Raw genomic sequence first — 22,071 nt, forward strand, 5'->3', positions numbered from 1 at the left:
GCTCCATGGGGCCCAATGGGGTACCTCTGCCCTTGGCACCGGGCAGGAGTGTGTCTGGGACATCCAGGCCTGGCTGCGCCCCGATCGCTAGGAAATCCAGGGAGAGCCAAGAGCCCCCAAGGCCTGGCCCTGGCCCATAGCCGGCCTGGGGCTCATGGGGGTCCCCCGCTGCCCTCCGGGGTCGCTGAGCAGAACCAGATGTGCTGGGCTGGGGATAGGGCTCCGCTCTGGGATGGGCCATGGGGCAGCAAGGCAGAGCCTGGCAGTGCCCGCACTGGGGGGGCACCACGTCTCCCTCCACGGCTCCATGCAGAGCTTGGGCTGGCTCGTGGCTGCCCACCGAGCTCGGCCCCTAGGCCCAGGTGCCCGCGGCAGGGCTGGAAACCTGCTCCCAGAAAACTGGAGCCAGGAGCCCTCGCCGGGCCTGGCCACACAGGGAATGCGCACGGCCCCCCCGCCGGCGCCGGCACTCACTTGACGCAGTAGAGGAAATGGTCTCTCCAGTCCACCGTGCCCGCCTGGCCCCCCTGCGTCTGGCTGGCCGTCAGCGTCAGGCGGGTGCGGTTGTTCTGGAAGTACTGCAGCAGGCTGTTGACGGTGCAGTCGGCGGCGCTGGCGTTGGCGGGGTTCAGGGGGGCGTAGCAGACGTCCTTGATCGTCACGTTCCTGCCGTCCGGCTCCGACCAGACCGCGATCTCCTGCAGCCGCGTCTGCAGCGCCAGCAGGTCCAGCAGCACGTCCAGGGACAGGATCCCGCTGAAGTTCTTCCTGCCCAGGAGCAGGGAGTCGTAGGTGTAGCTGGGCCGGCCCTTGGCCGTGAGGATCACCTGGTTGGTGCGGAAGAAGGGCCCGAAGTTCTGGTCGTAGAAGTCCTTCTCCTGCCGGGCCCGGCTGTCGGGCGAGGACCAGAGCTCCACCGGGTCCGTGGTGAGCTGGAGAAAGGCCATCCCGCCGGACAGCACCGCCACCCGCCACGGCCGAGACCAGGATGACCGAGACCGGGTGGGAGGCCACCATGGTGCCCCACTGCCTGAACACGCGCCCCAGCAGGCGGTGGGTGGCCTGGCTGAGCCGCTCCGAGCGCGTGGCCTGGTCCCGGGGGCGCCGCGGGCCCTTGGCGCGGGCCTGCCTGGCCCTGGCAACGCAGCGCCACAGCAAGAAGGCCCCGAAGAGCCCGGCCAGCAGGCAGAAGAGCAGGCAGCACACGAAGAGCGCCCCATCCAGGCTGCCCACCCGGAAGGGAGGGGGCGGGGGCGGGGGAGCGGGGACCTGCGGGCAGGCCTCGGCGCAGTCCAGGCAGGAGCACGGCTCCCCGCTGGCGCTGAGCGCCTCCCCGCAGCGCCACGTCTGGCTGTCGAGTGGCATGATGCCCTCGCCGACAGTGCTGCCTGCGGGCACCAGCTGGAAGTCGATCTGCAGCGGGGCCAGCCCGTTGCTGCTGTCGCCCTGGAAGTCCAGCCAGCGCTGGGTGGTGCAGAGGCTGGCGCCGTACTTGCCGCACATGGCGGCGATGGCGAAGCCGCCGGTGGCGGGGATGCGGACGCCCCGGCAGGAGTCGAAGGAGCGGTCGGCGAAGATCTGGTTGTAGAAGCACTGGTACTCCAGCACGCCCTCCTGGCGCTCGCCCCACACCGAGGTGCGGTTGAAGAAGCGGGTGACGTTGGTGAAGAGGCTCTGGTTGGGGCTGCAGATGTTCTGGCAGTAGATGTTGGCGAAGTTCTCGGAGCAGGCGGGGCAGCGGGTCAGCACGGCTTGGGAGATGGCCAGGCTGAGCTGCAGGGCCACCAGCTGGGCCTGGGTGCAGCAGGCGTAGGTGCTGGCCTCGCCCGTGTACAGCCGGGGGCAGACCTCCCGCAGCTTCTGCAGGGCGGTGCCGCTCAGCAGCCGGGCCGGCGTGTTGGACAGGCAGGGCACCGGCGACCACAGCAGGCTCACGTTCACCTCGGGGTTGCGCCCGCAGTCGCCGTAGAAGGAGCAGTAGCCGTTCCGGTGGATTTCCGTCAGCGCCGCCGGGGCCTGCGCCCGTGGGGAGGGAGACGGGTCACCCGCCGGGAGTTGCCAGGGCGGGGACACCCCGGTGGGAGACCGAGCCAGCGCCCCAGCAGCACCAATGGCCCCTCCCCGCGTGTGACTGGCCCCCAAGCACCCCACCCCCCACCCCAGTGAGACGATCCCCCAGCGCCAAACCGAGCGCAGGCCCTACACTGCCCCGCCCCAGCCCCACTGAAGGCAGGGCCAGCGCTGAGCTGGCTCCCTGGCCCCCCCTTTCCAGCCTGCCACTGAACCCCCCAGCCCCCAGATTGGGCTTTGATCCAGCATTTTCCTCAGCTCCGAGATGGGAGTTTCCCAGGCAGCCCGGCGGGTTTGGGAATCTCGTCAGGTGCCCGCCCCAACCAGTCAAACCTGGCAGCAGCACCGTCCTGCCCGGTCCTGGGCCCCCGTCAGCACTTGGGGGCGCGGGGGACTGGCCCTGGCCCGCCGCATGGCCCCGGAGGAGTGGGCCTGGGGCCCGCGGAGGGACGGGCAGGGGGTACCATGGGCCCTTGGCACCCGCCTGAAAGCACCCACCACAGGGCTGCCCACGCCCTGCCTCGCCAGCCCTCCCAGCCCAGAGACGGGGCATCCCTCTCCCTGCCCGCCCTTGGGGCCGCCCCAGGCTGGCAGTCCTCTGGTGCCAGCGGCCGTTCTGCAGGGGTGCCCACCCTGCGCTCCGCAGACCGGGCCAAGCTGGCCGTGCTCAGCGCTCACTCACCAGGCCCAGGGTGGCGCTGAGCAGCACCAGGGAGAGCAGGAAGCAGCCGGGCATCCTTGCAATGGGACTGGGCCAGGAGCAGGTGGCCGCAACAGTCCGGGGCCAACTCTGCCCCACCCCCAGGGGCCGCGCTATTAGCCAGGCTGGCCTGATGGCCGGGAACCAATCAGGATGGGCCGCAGCCGTAAATCTCTGGTATCATTAACCTGGGGCTCTGGGAGGAGGGTGTAAGGCCTGCGCCAGCGGCTCTGTTTGTTTAATAAATGAAACGGGAAGCCGGACTCCAGCCTGCGGGTTCACATGGGCGCCCGGGGCCGGTAGCTGGGCAGCCAGACCCGCTGCACAGGCCTGCCCCCGAGCGCCCGCGGGGAGGGACAGCGGCAGTAGGTTGTTATCCAAGGGCCGGCGCTAGAGTGGGACACACACCCTGGCAGGGGCGGCCCGGCGTTTGGCTGACAGCCGAGCACGAGACTCGAGTCCTGGCCTTGCGGCAGCGTCTCTAGTGGGCACGGGCGCGGCTGCTCCCTTCCCCCGGATCTGCCCCCCACTGCTCTCCCACCCAGCCCCATGCCCGCCGGCCCCAGCCACTGCCGCTGAGCAGCACGAGGACTCGGCCGTCACCTTCCCTGCTCTCCACACTGGCTTGTGACTCGGCCGGCCGCCTCCTGCCCAGCCAGCTGCATCGGCGAGCTGCGCGCCCCTGGTGCCCCCAGCAACACTGGCACCCGCCCCCCCCCGGTGTCCTGCCCGCATGAGCTGCCTTTGCCCCCCCCGGCCCCCGGGGTCTCTCTGGGGATGCTGATGGAGGGGAGCTCGGTGCTAGTCGTGCGCAAGGCGCCGCTTCCCTGCACTGATCACGGGGGCTGGGGGCTCCTGGGGGCTGGCTCCCCGTCTCCTGGGACGTAGCCCCCAGCTCCGTGCCCAAATCCCCCTTGGGGAGCCAGGGCCCCAGGGCAGGACCCCTGCAGCCGGGGACGGAGCATGCTCAGTGCAGTCAGAATCCACAGGAATTAGCCGTCAAATGCTGACACGTCCCTCGTGGGCCTGGGGGGGGGGGTTGCAGGAGGGCGGCCCTCGGCCACAGCCCAGGGGGTCAAGACCTCCTGCCCGGCGGCCGCAAGCAGCCACCCAACGCCCCCCAGAGCAGCTGAGGTGCAGCGGGGGGACCGGGGCGGTGCCTGGCGCCAGGGGAGCGTGCGAGCCCGGCCTGGCGTGCTCTGATTCACCGGGCGCCTCTGCCCCGTGGCATCGAGCCGCACGCGGAGCTCGCACCCCGGCCATAAAAGCCAAGATAAAGGCTCCGGCGGGGAAACCAGAGCAGGGTTCGAGGGCAAACGTTGGACCCAAAGAGCCATTTCCTGAACAGCGCCCAAGCCCCTCCCCCCACACGCCAGATTGGGGGGCTCTGGGGGGAAAGGGGCCCGGCTTTGTGCTGGCTTGGAGCATGGCCGGGCTCAGTGTGTGGGGCACAGGATGGGCAGAGCAGAGGCAAGCCCCAGGGGGCTGGGAGCGCAGGGCAGGTGTGCATGGCTGTGGCGGGTGTCTGGCTGGAGATGTCTGGCTGTGGTGGGTATCTGGCTGGGGCAGGTGTGCATGGCTGTGGCGGGTGTGCATGGCTGTGGCGGGTGTGCATGGCTGTGGCGGGTGTCTGGCTGTGGTGGGTATCTGGCTGGGGCAGGTGTGCATGGCTGTGGCGGGTGTGCATGGCTGTGGCGGGTGTGCATGGCTGGGACGGGTGTCTGGCTGTGGTGGGTATCTGGCTGTGGCGGGTGTGCATGGCTGGGGCAGGTGTGCATGGCTGTGGCGGGTGTGCATGGCTGGGACAGGTGTCTGGCTGGGATGGGTGTCTGGCTGGGATGGGTGTCTGGCTGGGGCAGGTGTGCATGGCTGGGACGGGTGTCTGGCTGTAGGTGTCTGGCTGTGGTGGGTGTGCATGGCTGGGACAGGTGTCTGGCTGTAGCAGGTGTGCATGGCTGGGACAGGTGTCTGGCTGGGACGGGTGTCTGGCTGGGACGGGTGTGCATGGCTGGGACGGGTGTCTGGCTGTAGGTGTCTGGCTGTGGTGGGTATCTGGCTGTGGTGGGTGTGCATGGCTGGGACAGGTGTCTGGCCGGGATGGGTGTCTGGCTGGGAAGGGTGTGCATGGCTGGGACGGGTGTCTGCCTGGAGGTGTCTGGCTGTGGTGGGTGTGTATGGCTGGGACGGGCGTTTGGCTGGGGCGGGTGTGCATGGCTGGGGGTGTCTGGTTGTAGCGGTGGAGGGGGGTGGGTGTACATCTGTCCCAGCTCCATCCGGCCTCCCCAGCTGGCAGCTCCCCACTTGGCTGTGAGGGGCCAGAGACGGGGGTCCTGGGCATTTGACCCCGGGGAGACGGCGGAGTCTCCTGGGGCCCCCGGCCGTGGCGGCCCGTCCATCCAGGCGAACGAGGCGGTCGCCCAGGGCGCCAAGAGCAGCAGCCGTTGAGGGCTTTGGGGGCGGGGGCACCGATCGCGCGTTTCACCCAGGGCGCCAGTTGCCCGTCTAGGGCCGCTCCTGGTCCCCGGCACGTGCCCAGGGTGCAGCCCCCTGAACTGACTGCACAGACCCCGAGGGCCGTGATCCAGCCCCCGTGCAGCCCCACCCTGGGGCACAGCTCCGCCCCGCAGCGCCTGCTCAGAGCCCCCTGCCTCCTCTGCAGCCATCAGCGGAGCCCCCCGGCGGCAAGGAGGGGGGCTCTGCACAGGACAGCACAGCCACAGCCCGAGAGGCCGGTGAGCGCCTGGCAGCAGCCGCTGCCCTGCAACGGGATTGCGGCTTTGGGGACCCCCACAGCGAACAGCCCCCGGCGCAGGCTGGCGGGGGGGCTGGTTCGTGGCACGGTGGGTGGGTGGGTGCGGGGCTGGGGCCTGGGCTGGGGCCAGAGGGGGGGGCTGGGGCCAGACTGTGGCTCCTGCCCCAGAGATGCAGCCGTGGCAGGGACTCCGAGTGCTCTCTGCCCGGCCTCTTATCACCCGGGCTAACTGACGCCTCCAGGTTCACGGCCTTGGAGCGCGCCAGGGCCCCAATCAGGCTGATGCAGACGCTGATACCCGCAGCCTGGATCCATGTGCCAAGGACACCTGGTCACGCTGCCAGGCAGCCTGGGAGTTAGCAGGAAAGAGCCCGGGGCAACCCCGCCCAACCCCTGCCCCACGGCAACCCTGCCCCCGCCCTCCCCTCCCCCAGGGCAACCCTGCCCCCGCCCTCCCCTGCCCCACGGCAACCCTGCCCCTGCCCTCTCCTGCCCACGGCAACCTTGCCCCTGCCCTCCCCCTCCCCCCAGGCAACCCTGACCCCATCCTCCCCTGCCCTATGGCAACCCTGCCCCCACCCTCCCCTCCCCCCAGGCAACCCTGCCCCCGCCCTCCCCTCCCCCGGGGCAACCCTGCCCCCACCCTTCCCTCCCCCAGAGCAACCCTGCCCCCACCCTTCCGTAACCCCAGGCAGCCCCAGCCCTATCTATGCACCCCAGTCCCACACCCCACAGGGCCCCACCCACCCTGGGGGCTGCGCTCTGGGCACTCAGAGACCCCTGTGGACTGGGCAGAGCCCTGCCCGGCCCGAGTGCCCCCGGGGCGTGTGGGCCGAGCCAGGCCATGGGAGATCTGGTCCCCTCTCGCCGCCCTGCGTTCACTCGGCTGTTACCTTCGCTGCTGCCTTTGTTGTGCCCCTGTGCGGTTCCTACTGTCCAGCGCTGCTCTGAAGTGACTGTGTGTGTGTGTGGGTGGGGGTGCCTCAGTTTCCCTAGGCACTGCAGCGCTGTCTGATGAGGAGGGGGGGCTGGGCAGGACTCACTGTGAACCTCACAGGCCTGAGGCCCAGGTAACAGCTTGGGCCTGGAAGTAGGACAAAGCGGGGGCTGGGCGCAGTGGCGTGAGTGGGAGTTAGTTTTTGGCTGGCTGGGGGAGAAGAGAGCCTTGCTGGCTGGGGGGCCGGGGCCCCTCCCCCCAAGCTGGGCTGTGCTGGGGGCTCCTGGTTCCTGCACCAAGAAGTCTGAGCTACGCGGCGTCCCCGGGAACCAGTAAACCTTCTGTGACGTAAGTGGGGTTACCTGGCTGGTTTCTATGCTGCTGGATCTGGGGTAACCCCAACTGGCTGCCGTGGGTACCACGACCCAGCAAAACAGGATGAGTCACTATGCAAACCAGTATGGCCAGACACCCCCCATGGAGAGGAAACAAAGGAAGATGGATGCTGCCCTGGCTGGGGGGCAGGGCTGGAAGAGGGTGAGTTTAGTTACGGGCTGGGAGCATGGAGGAGACAGCCTAAGGAGAGGGGCTGAGTTTAGGGGCCCAGTCTCCCCATCTCAAGGGGGCCTGAGGCAATCCTAGCCCAGCTCTGTGACCAGATTCCATCTGTGCTGTGCTGTATCCTGGAGAGACAATAAACTTCCTCTATTCCACCGGCTGGTGCAGTCTGTTCGTGCCATTTCGGGGTGCAGGAGACGGGGCAACCCTAACGCGCCGTCACACCTTCTCTCCTACCTGCCGCCCGAGAGTCCCGTCTGGCTGGGGACGGGGTGCCGGGCCCTAGGACTCCCCCACAGCCCGTGGCAGCGGTGGGATGGGATGCACCCCCTGGAAGGAGCATCCAGCAGTAAGTGGCTGGGTGCAGTAGAAGGAAGGGGGCCTGCCAGAGTCAGGTGCTGCAGGCCGTGGTGGGAGGGGTGTTGGTGAAGGATTTTTTTGGTGCTTTTTTTTTGCTCAACCAAAATTGCTGCGGGGCCCCCGTCGAAGTTGTTCGAATTGGGCCCCTGTGACGGCGCATGGGGGTTCCCCGTCTCCTGCACCCCAAAATGGCACAAAACAGACTCCACCAGCCAGCAGAATTGAGGGTGGTTTATTGCTCCTCCAGGATACAGCACAGCACAGATGTAATCTGGTTACAGGAACTGGGGCTAAGAGGCCTCAGTGCCCCCTTTGAGATGGGGGGATCCCAGCCCCCTCCCCCAGTTCCTTCTTCCCTGCTTTCCAGCCAGAAACTCCACTCACTCTCCTCCAGCCCTGCCCCCCAGCCAGGGCAGCATCCACCTTCCTTTGTTCCTCTCCATGGGGGTCAGCTGGCCAAACCAGTTGGGATACCCTCTTTGCATAGTGACTCATCGCTTGTCTGCCTCGGTGGTGCTACAGACAGCAGCCAGTGAGTTAGCAAGTTTCCCCCCCCCCCCCACATCACAGTTCTCCCCCCCTCCAGAGAGCAAACTGAGCAGGGTCACTCCGCTCGTGACCTAGGGAAGTTCGGGTCCTCTGCGTGGGAACCCACCCTGGGGACATGGGTGCTCCCCTTAACTCGGGCTGGCCACGGCGAGGCCCCACATGAATTGGCTTCCCTCTGTCCACTCGTCGCACTGCTTCCCAGGGCGACTGGCCCAGGCCTGTCCTCGGGGGTCACACCCACCCTTCCCGCTGGCCTTGATCTCTGGCCGGGGTCTCTCGGGCCGGGGCCATGAGCCCAGCGAGCCTTCTCTGGGCAGCCAGGGCGGCTTCCACCACCCGACGCTCCATCCAGGGCGGGCTTCCTCTCCCATAACTCTCTCAGCAAGCCCAGAGGCTCCTCTATCTGGGGTAGGGGCCCCCAAGCCGCTTTCCTCCTGTCTTGGGCCTTCCCGCCCCTCTGGCAGGAGTCACAGGACCAGCAGTACCGCTGCACAGGCTGTAAAGATTCCAGCCAATAGAAGTGTTGGAGCAGCCTCAGCCGGGTGCTCCGGATCCCCCGGTGGCCCCCCAACAGGGACGTCATGGGCCAAATACAGCAGCTCAAGGCGATACTTTCGGGGGACGACCAGCTGCCGCTGGACCCCCCCATGCCCTCGCCTTCCTGGGGGGGAAGCCATTCCCGGAACAGGAGTCCACGCTCCCGCAGGAATCTCTCCTGGCCACCTCTCCCCCGGGGCTGAGCTGCACAGAGGCCAGCCTGGTCCCTCAGCCTCTGCAAGGAGGGGTCTGCCTGCACCTCAGCCTGGAATTCAGCTGCTGAGGCAGGGATCGGGACCTGTTCCTCACCCTTGCCTAGGTCCGGAGTCCCAGCCTGGCTGGACCCGTGTCCACTGGGATGGGACCCTGAGGACTCTGCCGGGAGTCCTTCCCTGGACCCAGGCTGCCAGCCCCTCGCTGGCTCTGGCTCCGGGTGGTGACTAGACCCCTGCTGGGAATCATAGGGCCACTCCTCTAGGTCATTCCCCACCAGCACCTCGGTGGGCAAGTGCGGGTGCACCCCCACTTCCTTGACACCTTCCTTGGCCCCCCATTTCAGATGCACCCGGGCTACAGGCACCTTAAACGGGGACCCGTCTATTCCCTTCAGGGTCAGCTGCGCGTGGGGTAGTATCCGCTCCGGGGCCACTATGTCGGATCGGGCCAGCGTCACCTCCGCCCCCGTGTCCCAGAAGCCCGTCACCTTCCTACCATCCACCTCCAGGGGTATGAGGCACTCGCTCCGCAGGGGCCGTCCTGCCCCCACCCGGTACACGGAGAAATCCGCCTCCTGAGAATCAGACCTCCCAGGGGAGGTGCACTGAGCATCCTTCCCCTCTCTCTGAGCTGAGGTTTGCCTGCCAGCCCCTGCCTCTGGGGCAGCCTGCCCTTCCTCCCCGCCCCAGCCAGTTAACCCTGGAAAGTCCCCGGTCCCTGGGACCTGGTGCACTGAGCCCCTCTTGTGGCCTTTTTGCCCACAGCGATGGCAAGTTAGGCTTTGGGCTGTCTCTGTCCAGGCCCTGGCTGGTTCTCTGGGGCACAGACGACCTGGTCCTTGGGCTCGCCTCGTAGTTGACTCCCTCCGTCGCTCAGCCGAGATCCGGTCTCTGCGCGGTTCCCTTTCTCTCCGGGGACTCCCGTTCACACCCGGACCAGCTCTCTGTGAACTCATCTGCCAGCCTCCCGGCCTCCTGGGGGGGGTCCTCCGGTCCTTGAGCCACAGCCTCAGTTTGGGTGGGCACGCTTCATAGAACTGCTCCATCAGGACCAGCTTGAGCAGCTCCTCTGCGGTCTGGGCTCCGACTCCAGACACCCACTTGCAGCCGTATTGTGACAGGCGGGAGGCCAGGTCCACATAGGTCTCCCGTGGCCCTTTCTGTACCCCCCGGAACTTCTTCCTGTACATCTCGGGGGTCAGCCCGAACTTGTGCAGCAGGGCCTCCTTGACTCGGTTGTAATCCCCTGGCTGTAGGTCCTCCAGCTGACTGAGCACTCCGGCCGCCTCCTGGTTCAGTGCAGGAACCGGTCAGCTGGGGGGACCCGTTGTAGTCCACAGGCCCTCTCAAAGGAGCTGAGGAACCCGTCCTAGGTCGCCCATGTCCTTCAATTGGGCCACCACGAGCCTCTCCAAGCGCCTGGCAGTCCCGGGACCCTGGGGCCCATCGCACTTGGCGCAGCCGGTGCCCCGCCGGTTCTCCGCTCTGCCATGGCCAACTCATGCTGTCGCTGCTTCTCTCAGTCCTAGCGGCCCCTCTCTCGATCCTAGCGCTACCCTCTCTCGGTCCTGGCGGTCCCTCTCTCGGTCCTGCGGTCCCTCTCTCGGTCCTGCGGTCCCTCTCTCGGTCATCTACTTCCAATTCCTTTATCCGCAGCTGGATCTCCAGCCGCCACAGCTCCGCTGGGCTGGCCCCTGCCCTAGATGGGCTACAGCTTGCAGGCCTCCCGGGAGATGCTCTCTCATCTCTCCGGTGGGTTCCAGCGCTCCTCCCCCTCCTCTGAGCCTGACACACTCTCAGGGGGGGTCTGGCTGCTTCCCCTGGGGACAAGATCCTGGCCCTGTGGCTGGTCATTCTCTTCCAGCTGGGCAATCAGCTGGGCCTTGGTTGCTTTCTGCACAGGCAAGCCCCTCTCCTCTGCACAGCCCCACCAGCTCTGCCTTCAAGAGTCGGGCGTAGGGCATCTGCCCGCTGGGCCCCTCGGTGCAGACTCACCAGTCTAGTGCTGCAGCGCCCCACGATTCCCAGGAACCGCTTCGCTCTGTCTCCAGCACGCCTGGCTCCAGGGCTCTTGCTTCTACTGTGCCTTGTCACTTGCCGCTGGAAGCTCCATCACGGGGTGCAGTGCATCCCACCCCTGACACCAGTGTGACGGCGCGTTGGGGGTTCCCCGTCTCCTGCACCCCAAAATGGCACAAACAGACTCCACCAGCCAGTGGAATTGAGGGTGGTTTATTGCTCCACCAGGATACAGCACAGCACAGATGTAATCTGGTTACAGGAACTGGGGCTAAGAGGGCCTCAGCGCCCCCTTTGAGATGGGGGGATCCCAGCCCCCTCCCCCAGCTCCTTCTTCCCTGCTTTCCAGCCAGGAACTCCACTCACTCTCCTCCAGCTCTGCCCCCCCCAGCCAGGGCAGCATCCACCTTCCTTTGTTCCTCTCCATGGGGGTCAGCTGGCCAAACCAGTTGGGATACTCTCTTTGCATAGTGACTCATTGCTTGTCTGCTCGGTGGTGCTACAGGCAGCAGCCAGAGAGTTAGCAGGTTACCCCCCACATACGTCACAGCCCCACATTTCCTAAAGCCGGCCCTGCTCCCCGAGGGGGACAGCGCAGCCTGGTTCCCAGCCCAGGGAGACCCCCAGCCAGTGCCCAGCAGGAGGGGCTATGGAGGCTGGGGGGGGGGGGGGGCCTGGCATCCGCCCTGGAGCTCTGGCTCTCCCACTGGCAGCTGAACCAGTCTGCCAGGGAGTCGCCCTGCCACAGAGGCAGCCATGAGGACAGTGCCCCCACCTGGCCCCCCCAGCCCTGCCCCGCCCCCCAGCCCTGCCCCGCCCTCTAACCTCCCCCTCCCCCCATTCTCCCAACCTCCCTTGGCAAAGCGGCACCCGGGCTGCAGGACATATCCTTGCCCAAGAGCCCTGGCGGTGGGGGGAGGGGGGACAAGGCCAAGCAGCCCCCCCTGTAAACTCACAACAACCCCCCAACCCTGCTAACCCCACCTGCCCCAGTACTGAGCCTGGGGCCTGGGACACCCCCACTTTCAGCATGGGAGGAACAGCCCCCTGCACAAGCCAGAGAACTAACGGGCTGATTAGCCCGAGCAAATCTAGGAGGGATGCCCCAGCGCAGCCCCAGCCCGGCTCCTCCCCCCCCACCCTGCGCAGCCCCAGTCCCCGCCTCCTGGGGCCAGGCGTCCGGCTCCTTCCCCCCCCCCCCCCCCCCCCGCGCAGCCCCAGCCCCAGCACGCCCCACGCCCCCCCCCCCCCCCCCGCACAGCCCCAGCCCCAGCCCGGCTCCTCCCCCCCCCACCCCTGCGCAGCCCCAGTCCCCGCCTCCTGGGGCCAGGCGTCCGGCTCCTCCCCCCCCCCCCCTCGCGCAGCCCCAGTCCCTGCCTCCTGGGGCCAGGCGTCCGGCTCCTCCCCCCCCCCTCGCGCAGCCCCAGTCCCTGCCTCCTGGGGCCCAGGCGTCCGGCTCCTCCCCCCCCCACACCCGCGCAGCCCCAGCCCCAGCCCCAGCCCCAGCCCAGCAGCCCGGCTCCTCCCCCCCCACCCTGTGCAGCCCCAGTCCCTGCCTCCTGGGGCCAGGCGTCCGGCTCCTCCCCCCCCCCCCCCGCTCCTGGGGCCAGGCGTCCGGCTCCTCCCCCCCCCCCCCCCCCGCGCGGCCCCAGACACGTGCAGCTGACGAGCCGAGGTGCCGGATCCCCAGCTTGAGGGTTCACTCAGGGACAGGGCCCCCCCACAGGGAAAGGCCTCACACACTCACCCCCCCACCTCTTATCACGGGGGGGGGGGGGAGAGTCACAATCCTCTCCTGGCCCTACGTCTTCCTGAGGCAAGCGGGTGGGGGAGACACGTCCCCATCAGTTGCTGGGTTCACCCCTAAGCAGCAGCCTCTCGGCATCGTGCGGGAGGGAGGGGCGGGGGCCAGGGGACGACCGGGATGGGCGGCGCCTCTGCTACCGCCGGGCCCAAGCCAAGGCCACGGTGCACCCGCCCAGCCAGGCCGAGCCGCTTAGCCCTGTCCCAGACACTGCCCTGCGCCGGGCTCTGGCCACGGCCCTTCCCCCCCATCAGCTGGAGCCTGGCCCCCCCGGGCGATGGTTTAACCCCGCCCCTTGTGGCGGGGGCCCCAACAGGCTGAGGAACCCCACGAGGGCAGCGCCCCCCACCCCCAGAGGCAGTAACGGGTCCCTGCTGCGCGCACTGAGCCGGCCATGCCCGGGGGGGCGCAGAATTAGGGACAGGAGGAGACACGGCCGGGCCCGAGCCAGCCTACCAGGCGTTGGCCACCAGCCCCCTCGGGCAGCAGCTGTGGGGGGGGGAGCCCGACCTGCCTGGCCCTGGCAGGTCGCAGGGAGGGGCGTGAGGCCCACGGGTGGCACGGCGGGGGGGGGCGGAAGAGGAGCCTTTTTCCCTGGCGTAAGGCCAGGCCTTGAGCCGGCCCCCAGGACGGTGCATTAACCCCCAGCGCCCCGGGAGAGGTGCTCGCTGGCCCCTAGAGCCCAGATGGGCCTGGCCCTCACCCTGCTCCACAGGGAGCCCCAGGAGCAAGGGCAGCCACCCACATACCCTCCCTCGCCTCCAGCCAGGCCCTGCCGGTCCCCAGGGGCGTGGCTGGATCCCCCAGGGCAGCGTTCCAGGGGCTGGGCAGAGGGGCCAGCACTGCACAGGCCTGGCTAGACACCCCAGCCAGGGCAGGCTGGGGGGCGCAGGGGACCAAGCAGTGCCCCCCTCCCTCCAGGCTGCTCGGAGCCACCCCCCGGCTGTGCCCCGCCAGGCCCCCATGGGAGCAGGGGCCCCAACCCAGGAGAGACACACCGGCCAGATGGAGCCTGCACGTTTATTAGGTGCAGCCACCACACGGGACGCATGAGCCCCGCCCCCGCCCCGCCCGGCTCCTGGGCACAGCTGACGCCAGTGGGGGATGCCCGCTCCTGCCTGGAGAGCGGAGCCAGGCCAGGAGGGCCCAGCCGGCCTCCTCTCGGCTCAGCGGGGCCGATGGCCAGGGAGCGCCCGCCCCAAGGGCCGTGGTCCGTCCTGAGTGCCGCCGATGCTGTTGCTGGCAGGGCCGGCGGCTCAGGGCGCTTTCCCCTTGCTGGCCGGGCGCCGGGGTCTCCTCCCCAGGTACCGGAAGCTCCGCAGAGGGTTTCGTCCCGCCCTGGCCTAGGAGGGAGGCAAGGGGGCAGTTAGGGACAGCAGCTCCCCTCTTGCCCCCCGCCGGCTCCACAGCGGCCCCTGGTGGACACAGATGGTTCTGCGCCCCCCCCACCCAGGGGCAAGAACTGGAGCAGCTGGGATGCACCGGCCCCAGAATCTGCTGCTGCCGTGGGTCCCCCAAATCTCCCCCCCCACGTGGTGCCAGTTACTGGCCCCCAGGATCGGGCCCCTGGGGGCACCATCACAGCCCCTCCTCTTGCTAGGCCCATGGGGCTCTGCCCTGGGCCTGGCTCCAGGCTAGGGGCTCTGAGCGGAGCCTCCTCCCAGGCCACAGGGCAGTGCCTGCCAGAGGCGGCCAGGCCGTGGGGCTCAGTGCCCAGGCGAGGGAGGGGGGAGCACTGCAAGACCCGCGGGGGGGCTGATGGGTACAAAGCTCCAGCTGGCCTCAGGCACTGCTGAGGCCAAGCCCCCTCTAGGCCCAGGGCGGGCAGGGGCCCCCCACACCCCGACCCCGTGCCCCAGGGAGAGCCCAGCTCAGACACCCACCTGGAAGCCCCCCTTGGGGCGGCTGCTGGACGCCAGGTGTTTCCGTCGCTTGCGCTGGCCGAGCAGGGGCCGGGCGACGGCGCGCAGGGCAGGGGGCACTGCCAGGGAGAAGGCAGGTCAGTGCTACGGCCGGGGCTCCCTGCCCCACCCAGCCAGGCCCCCACCCTGCCCCCGCGGCCAGCAGCCCCTGGGCGGGTGGGGAAGCGCTGGGATGGGCTACTTAGGGGAGGAGTGGAGTCCCCACCCCTAGAGGGGTTTCAGTCCCGGCTTGGCACAGCCCTGGCCGGGTTGATTGAGTTGGGCTGGTCCAGCCTAGGGCAGGGGGCTGGACTCGATGGCTCCCGAGGTCTCTGCCAGCTCCGCGGTTCTATGAGGGGCCACAGCGCCCCCCCGAACCCCCCCGGCGCGGCACTGACCCAGGTACTCGGGCACGTTGCGCAGGTGCGGCTTGACGATGGCCGGGTGCAGGGGCCGGTCGTGGCGCAGCAGCCGCAGGTCATGGGGGTTGTCTTCGAAGTACGTCTGCCGGGGGGAGGGAGGTCAGATCCAGCTGCAGACCTGGGGCCCCCCCTCGGGGCCAGCACGCCCCTCCCCACCCCCACCTACCAGTTCGGTGAGTCCCCGGGGCAGGCGCGCCCCCTCCCTGCCCCCCCCTTGGGATTCGGTGAGTCCCCGGGGCAGGCGCGCCCCCTCCCTGCCCCCCCCTTGGGATTCGGTGAGTCCCCGGGGCAGGCGCGCCCCCTCCCTACCCCCCCCTTGGGGTTCGGCGAGTCCCCAGGGCCAGTCGCGCCCCCCCCACCCCCGCCTTGGGGTTTGGCGAGTCCCCGGGGCCGGCACGCCCCCTCCCTGCCCCCCACTTGGGGTTCGGTGAGTCCCCGGGGCAGGCGCGTCCCTCCCCCGGAGAGCACCCAACCCCCCCCAGCCAGGTTCCTGCCCCTGCTCTAACGTGGGGCCAGGCCCGTGAGAGCTGGGGAGCAGCTTCCCAGGGAGGGAGGGGCTACTCTCGGCCTCGCTCGCTCACCCCCCCCCCCCCCCGGCACCTTTAGCTTCTCTGAGTTGAGCAGCTCCTCCTTGATCTCCCGCAGCCGCGCCTCCTTGATGGCCTGCTTGGTGACGGAGCGCATGGCGTCCTGGGGGGGACACGGGTCAGCGCCCCCGGCACAGGTAGGGGAACCCCCCCCCCAGGACCTTCGCCTGCCCCAGCAGGTCCCCCCCCCCGCCACTGCCCCCAGTGGCACTCGGCTCCAGCCCCCCTGGCGCCTGCCCCCACTGACCCGGCACCGGTAGCGCAGCCCTTCGACCTCCTCCATGCGGAACTGGTAGGGGCGCAGCACGGGCTCAGCGCTCTCTGTAGGGACAGAAGGGGCCGGTCAGGGCCAAGGGGGTCCCAGGGCCCCCCACGACCTGGGGAGCAGGGGAGGGGCTGGGCAGGGCAGGGCGACGCCTCCCCGCCCAGCCCTACCTCCCCAGACTGGCTGTGCCCCTCGCCCCCCCGGAGCTCACTCACCGCCTGCCAGCGCCTCCTCGATCTCGGCCAGCAGGGGGCACTCCGGGTGCGTGACGAAGGTCAGGGCCGTGCCGGGGTTGTCAGCCCGGGCCGTCCTGCAGGGGGCAGCAGGGAGAGCGGTGGGGGCAGCCGGGACTCCCTGCCTAGACTGGGCCCCAGCCTCGCGGCTGGGCAACGAGACCAGGCCAGGGCCGTCCCCGCCCCATAGCACTGGCCAGGCTGGACCCCCGTGTGGCTGGGGCCCCGTAGCCAGGTGGGGGACAGGGCCTGGGCTGAAGGGACATCAATGGGGCTGGCTCCAAGTGCCCACCCGGGGCTTTCCTGCCGCCCCCACAGCCCCACCTCACCTGGGAGCCCGCAGCCCCCCAGCAGCCGGGCGCCCTAGGCCCTGCAGGAGAGCCAGAGAACCCAGCCGGCGCGTGGAGGCAGAGCTAGGTGGGGCCCCCCAGCCCCCCGAGCCCCTACCTGCCGGCCCGGTGGATGTAGGACTCGACCGAGGGGGGCGGGTCGAAGTTGATGACGGCGGCGACGTTCTGGAAGTCGATGCCCCGCGCCACGCCGAACTCGGGGTCCTTGCCCCTGCAAGGGAAGGGGGCACCTCAGGGCCCGGCCCGCCCGAGGAGAGCCGGCCGCACCCCCGCAGGGTCGGGAAGGGGGGGCCCCAGCAGAAACTGGGATCAAGGCAGGGGCGGCGCGGGAGTCAGACGCCCCCTGCTGGTGGCAGGCTGGCTCTGCCTGGCCCGATGGGTCCTTACTTCTCCGCCCTGGCGCCCTTCTTCCTCTGGGGCCGCCCCACGGGCTCCGCCAGCGTCTGCTCGTCCGTGGCCACGAGGTAGTCGTAGCAGCCCCGGTTGTACTGGCTGATGATGTGGCACCTGGACTCCAAGCAGAGGGGCAGTGAGAGCGCTAGCAGGGCCTGGCTACGTGGAGCCACCAGGGACGAGGGAGGACAGAGTGCCCGTCCCCACCCGCGGATCCCCCCGACTGCAGGGATCTCCCCCCCCAACGGGCCACACCACCCCCAAGACTCACTCCGCCCCGCCCCCCCAGCCCCCCCAGCACTCACCGGGAGTGCACGGGCAGCTCGGCGTTGAGCACGCAGGCCGGGATGCTGAACTGCTCCAGGAAGAGCTTGAGGCGGTAGCCGCGGCCCACGCTGCTCACGAAGAGGATGGCCTTGCCCCGCACCAGCCCCAGCTTGAGCAGCGCGTAGAGCAGCAGGAACTTGTCCTCCTCGCCCGCGCAGCGGATCTGGTACTGGCGCAGCTGGGCCGCCTCGGGCAGCGGGGACTCCTGCAGCTTGAGGGTCACCTGCGGGGGGAGGCAAGGGGGGCTCAGCGGCAGCAGGGCCGGGGGCTCGGCCCCCCAGGACCACTGGCCGGGACTGCCCCTCCCCCTTTCACTCACCGGGTTGTGCAGCACCAGCTCCCGCAGCGCCTGCACCTCCTCGCTGAAGGTGGCCGACATCAGGAAGCTCTGGTAGATCTTGGGGAAGTGGCTGCCAAGGAAGCAGAGACCAGCTCAGTGCCGCCCCAGCCCCCAGCCGCCCCCCACCCGCTCCAGGAGGGGTCTGAGCCTCCCCCCGCCCAGAGCCCCAGCTGGGCCTTACAGGCAGCACAGCCCCTCAGGCGGCCCACCAACCCTTCCCTCTCCGCAGCCCCGGCCCCCCCCGACCTTCGCCACTCCTCGCCCCTCCCCCATCCCACACCACACAAGCTCCCAGCCCCCCCCCGCCCAGGCCTACGCGCCAGGGCCCCCCACTCACCACAGCAGGCTCTTCAGATCCTCCTCGAAGCCGAAGGAGAAGAGGAGATCGGCCTCGTCCAGCACCAGCACCTCCAGGGAGCAGCGCAGGCTGAGGCTGTGGGCTTGCAGGTGAGCCAGGACCCGCGAGGGCGTCCCCACCACCACGTCCGGCTTCTCCATCAGGATGGGCCTGCGGGGCACCGAGCGGGCGTGAGGGGCAGGGGCCCGGGCCGGGCCGGGGCTGCTGTCGGCCCCTCCGGCGGGCAGGGGCTGCCCAGCAAGTCAGCGGCAGTTGGTAATCCTGCCCCCCTCCCCCACGCGGGCCAAGAGCCGCCGGCGCTCGGGGAAAAGGCTTCTCCCACACCTGCCCCGGGAATGGGAGCTTGGATCTCTGGCCACGAGCGGGGATGTGGCTCCCCCGGGCTCTTCTCTCCCTCCCCCGGCTCTCACCTCTGCGCAGACATGTCCACCTGCCCGGAGACGTCAGCCACCCGGACCTCGCGGGAGCAATACGCCGTCAGCTGCCGGATCATCTGCAGCACCTGCTGGCCCAGCTCCTTGGTGGGCACCAGGACCAGCCCGCGCACGGCCTGCTCCGCCACCGAGGGCGACTGGGGGAGGAGGGGCAGAGTCAGGCGCTGGCTGGGCACGGACCCCAGCGCCCACGGCTGCCACGCCCTTAGCGGGGTGTTCCTCTCCTCCCCGGGCACCGTGCCAGAGGGGGCTACGCTGCCTGCGCCCCAGGGATGGGCATGGCTCCCGTTCCAGGCCAGCCCCACAGCAACGGCCGTGGGGCTGGGAGCAGCAAAGGGGTCCCAGGCCTGCCCGCGGCTCAGACACAGCAGGGAGAGGGGTGCCCCGGGGGCAGACGTACCATCTTCACTTGCAGCAGGTGCTGGATGAGGGGGATGGCGTAGGCGGCTGTCTTCCCTGAGCCCGTCCTAGCCCGGGCCAGCAGGTCCTTGCCCTCCAGGGCCAGCGGAATGGCCTTCTCCTGGATCAGCGTGGGCCTGGCCCAGCCCAGCTCAGCGATGGCCTGGGGGCCGGGAGGGAGGAGGCTGGTGGGACCCCAAGGAGCAGCCAGAGCGTGTGGGCCCAGGGCGGGGGTGGCACTGAAGGGCCCTTCCAGCCCGCTGAGACCAGGGCATGTGGCACCCCGGGCAGCTCCCCCCGCTGGGGGCAAGGAGCCAGGCTCTCTGCCTGTCTTGGGCCCCCTCCAGGCCAGCACCCGAGAGGCGGGGCTCTGCCAAGGGGCGACCGTCACCTTGGCCCAGTCACCCCGTGCCAGGGAGCAGGAGGCCTCCCAGCCCCGCGCAACCGGCGGCAGCAGGGCCAGCGGCTGAGCCCAGCGCCCTGCCACCCGGGCCAGTGCTCTGGCCATGAGGCCGCGCTCCCCACAGCGCACTTGGGGCGCCCAGGGGTCCCATCACCCGCCCGGCCAGGACCGGCAGCACCCGGCCCAGAGCGGATACCCCGAGTACCCGGCGCCGCCTCTGCGGGGGGGCCAGCGTCCCGGCGGGGGGAGTTCCGGGTCCCGGCGGGGCGGGGATCACGGGGAAGTTCAGGGTGCGGGGGCCGGGTCCCGGTAGGGGAGAGGGGGGCGGGAATCCCGGGGGGGGGCAGGGTCCATGGCGGGGGGGTCCGGTTCCCGGCGGGGGGGTGGGGAGGGACCCGGCGGGGGGAAGGGTGAGTGGGCGGCGGGGGGAGTTCCGGTTCCCGGCGGGGGGCGGGGATCCGGGGGGAGTCCGGGGCCCTAGGGGGGGGCGGGGATCCCGGGGGAGGTCCAGGTCCCGGGGGGGGGGAGGGCAGGAGTCCGGGTCCCGGGGGGGGTCCGGGTCCCGGGGGGGGCGGGGATCCCGGGGGGGGCGGGGCGGGGATCCCGGGGGGGTCCGGGTCCCGGCGGGGGGCGGGGCGGGGATCCTGGGGGCGGGGCGATGGTACCTCCAGCAGCCGCCCGTCCAGCCCCATGTGCGCGAAGCTCGGCTCCGGCTCCATCCCCAGCCCGCGCCGCCGCGTGTGCCCGACGGTCAGTGCGCATGCGCCGCTCGCAACGCGGAAACACCACGGAGACGCGTCCACGCGCAGCTAGAACGCCCCCCTCGGCCCTCTGCTGCCCCCTGGCTGGGAGGCGTGTCCTGCACCCGCAGCCCCACACTGGCGCGGGCAGCGGCAGAGCCCAGGGAGGGAGACCCGGGCTCCGCCCCACAGACCCCAGGTGTCCGGACCCCACCCCCCCGCAGCTGGACTGGGGGGCGGGGGGCAGCCCAGAGCCGGGCTCAGGCTTTTAGCTCTTCCCGCCCCCGAGAACTGGCCAGGTGGCATCAAAGGCTTTGCTACAAGCCGGGGGGGGGGCAGCCTGTTGGCGGGTTCCCACGCCCGGCCCCTCCAGCCTGCCCCGGGACCGGTTCCCACGCCCGGGCCCTCCAGCCGCTCCCCGGGACCGGTTCCCACGCCCGGACCCTCCAGCCTGCCCCGGGACCGGTTCCCACGCCCGGACCCTCCAGCCTGCCCAGGGACCGGTTCCCACGCCCGGGCCCTCCAGCCGCTCCCCGGGACCGGTTCCTACGCACGGACCCTCCAGCCGCTCCCCGGGACCGGTTCCCATGCCCGGGCCCTCCAGCCTGCCCCGGGACCGGTTCCCACGCCCGGACCCTCCAGCCGCTCCACGGGACCGGTTCCCACGCCCGGGCCCTCCAGCCTGCCCCGGGACCGGTTCCTACGCACGGACCCTCCAGCCGCTCCCCGGGACCGGTTCCCACGCCCGGGCCCTCCAGCCGCTCCCCGGGACCGGTTCCCACGCCCGGACCCTCCAGCCTGCCCCGGGACCGGTTCCCACGCCCGGACCCTCCAGCCTGCCCCGGGACCGGTTCCCACGCCCGGACCCTCCAGCCTGCCCCGGGACCGGTTCCCACGCCCGGGCCCTCCAGCCTGCCCCGGGACCGGTTCCCACGCCCGGACCCTCCAGCCGCTCCCCGGGACCGGTTCCCACGCCCGGACCCTCCAGCCGCTCCCCGGGACCGGTTCCCACGCCCGGACCCTCCAGCCGCTCCCCGGGACCGGTTCCCACGCCCGGACCCTCCAGCCGCTCCCCGGGACCGATTCCCACGCCCGGACCCTCCAGCCGCTGCCCCGGGACCGGTTCCCACGCCCGGACCCTCCAGCCGCTGCCCCGGGACCGGTTCCCACGCCCGGACCCTCCAGCCGCTCCCCGGGACCGGTTCCCACGCCCGGACCCTCCAGCCGCTCCCCGGGACCGGTTCCCACGCCCGGACCCTCCAGCCTGCCCCGGGACCGGTTCCCACGCCCGGACCCTCCAGCCGCTCCCCGGGACCGGTTCCCACGCCCGGACCCTCCAGCCGCTCCCCGGGACCGGTTCCCACGCCCGGACCCTCCAGCCGCTCCCCGGGACCGGTTCCCACGCCCGGCCCCTCCAGCCTGCCCCGGGACCGGTTCCCACGGCCGGACCCTCCAGCCGCTCCCCGGGACCGGTTCCCACGCCCGGACCCTCCAGCCTGCCCCGGGACCGGTTCCCACGCCCGGACCCTCCAGCCGCTCCCCGGGACCGGTTCCCACGCCCGGACCCTCCAGCCGCTCCCCGGGACCGGTTCCCACGCCCGGACCCTCCAGCCGCTCCCCGGGACCGGTTCCCACGCCCGGACCCTCCAGCCGCTCCCCGGGACCGGTTCCCACGCCCGGACCCTCCAGCCTGCCCCGGGACCGGTTACCACGCCCGGACCCTCCAGCCGCTCCCCGGGACCGGTTCCCACGCCCGGACCCACCAGCCTGCCCCGGGACCGGTTCCCACGCCCGGACCCTCCAGCCGCTCCCCGGGACTGGTTCCCACGCCCGGACCCTCCAGCCTGCCCCGGGACCGGTTCCCACGCCCGGACCCTCCAGCCGCTCCCCGGGACCGGTTCCCACGCCCGGACCCTCCAGCCGCTCCCCGGGACCGGTTCCCACGCCCGGACCCTCCAGCCGCTCCCCGGGACCGGTTCCCACGCCCGGACCCTCCAGCCGCTCCCCGGGACCGGTTCCCACACCCGGCCCCTCCAGCCTTCCCCGGGACCGGTTCCCACGGCCGGACCCTCCAGCCGCTCCCCGGGACCGGTTCCCACGCCCGGACCCTCCAGCCTGCCCCGGGACCGGTTCCCACGCCCGGACCCTCCAGCCGCTCCCCGGGACCGGTTCCCACGCCCGGACCCTCCAGCCGCTCCCCGGGACCGGTTCCCACGCCCGGACCCTCCAGCCGCTCCCCGGGACCGGTTCCCACGCCCGGACCCTCCAGCCTGCCCCGGGACCGGTTCCCACACCCGGCACCTCCAGCCGCTGCCCCGGGACCGGTTCCCACGCCCGGCCCCTCCAGCCGCTCCCCGGGACCGGTTCCCACGCCCGGCCCCTCCAGCCGCTCCCCGGGACCGGTTCCCACGCCCGGAT

At 70.8% G+C, this 22,071-nt stretch overlaps 2 protein-coding genes across 2 annotated transcripts in view; both read right to left on the bottom strand.

Moving 5' to 3' along the window:
- The window catches only part of NPC1L1 (NPC1 like intracellular cholesterol transporter 1), a 29,785-nt gene extending 26,929 nt beyond the window's left edge, over positions 1 to 2,856 (bottom strand). Inside the window, 3 exon segments of the mRNA XM_075910765.1 lie at positions 475 to 968; positions 970 to 2,016; positions 2,753 to 2,856. Of these exon segments, the coding sequence (XP_075766880.1) occupies positions 475 to 968; positions 970 to 2,016; positions 2,753 to 2,806 (1,595 nt within the window). The 5' untranslated portion in view covers positions 2,807 to 2,856.
- A 10,764-nt stretch (positions 2,857 to 13,620) lies between these two features.
- On the bottom strand, positions 13,621 to 19,736 carry DDX56 (DEAD-box helicase 56). Its single transcript, XM_075910756.1, has 14 exons — positions 19,579 to 19,736; positions 18,512 to 18,673; positions 18,088 to 18,248; positions 17,657 to 17,827; positions 17,299 to 17,389; positions 16,958 to 17,202; positions 16,647 to 16,766; positions 16,357 to 16,470; positions 15,892 to 15,986; positions 15,659 to 15,732; positions 15,425 to 15,514; positions 14,801 to 14,906; positions 14,385 to 14,482; positions 13,621 to 13,844 (listed from the first exon to the last, which is right to left on the bottom strand). The coding sequence occupies exons 1-14, from the start codon at positions 19,630 to 19,632 to the stop codon at positions 13,758 to 13,760; spliced, it is 1,668 nt and encodes a 555-aa protein (XP_075766871.1). The 5' UTR covers positions 19,633 to 19,736; the 3' UTR covers positions 13,621 to 13,757.
- Positions 19,737 to 22,071: the final 2,335 nt, after the last annotated feature.

The sequence above is a fragment of the Pelodiscus sinensis genome, chromosome 28 (assembly GCF_049634645.1).
Source record: "Pelodiscus sinensis isolate JC-2024 chromosome 28, ASM4963464v1, whole genome shotgun sequence".
Lineage (NCBI taxonomy): Eukaryota > Metazoa > Chordata > Testudines > Trionychidae > Pelodiscus > Pelodiscus sinensis.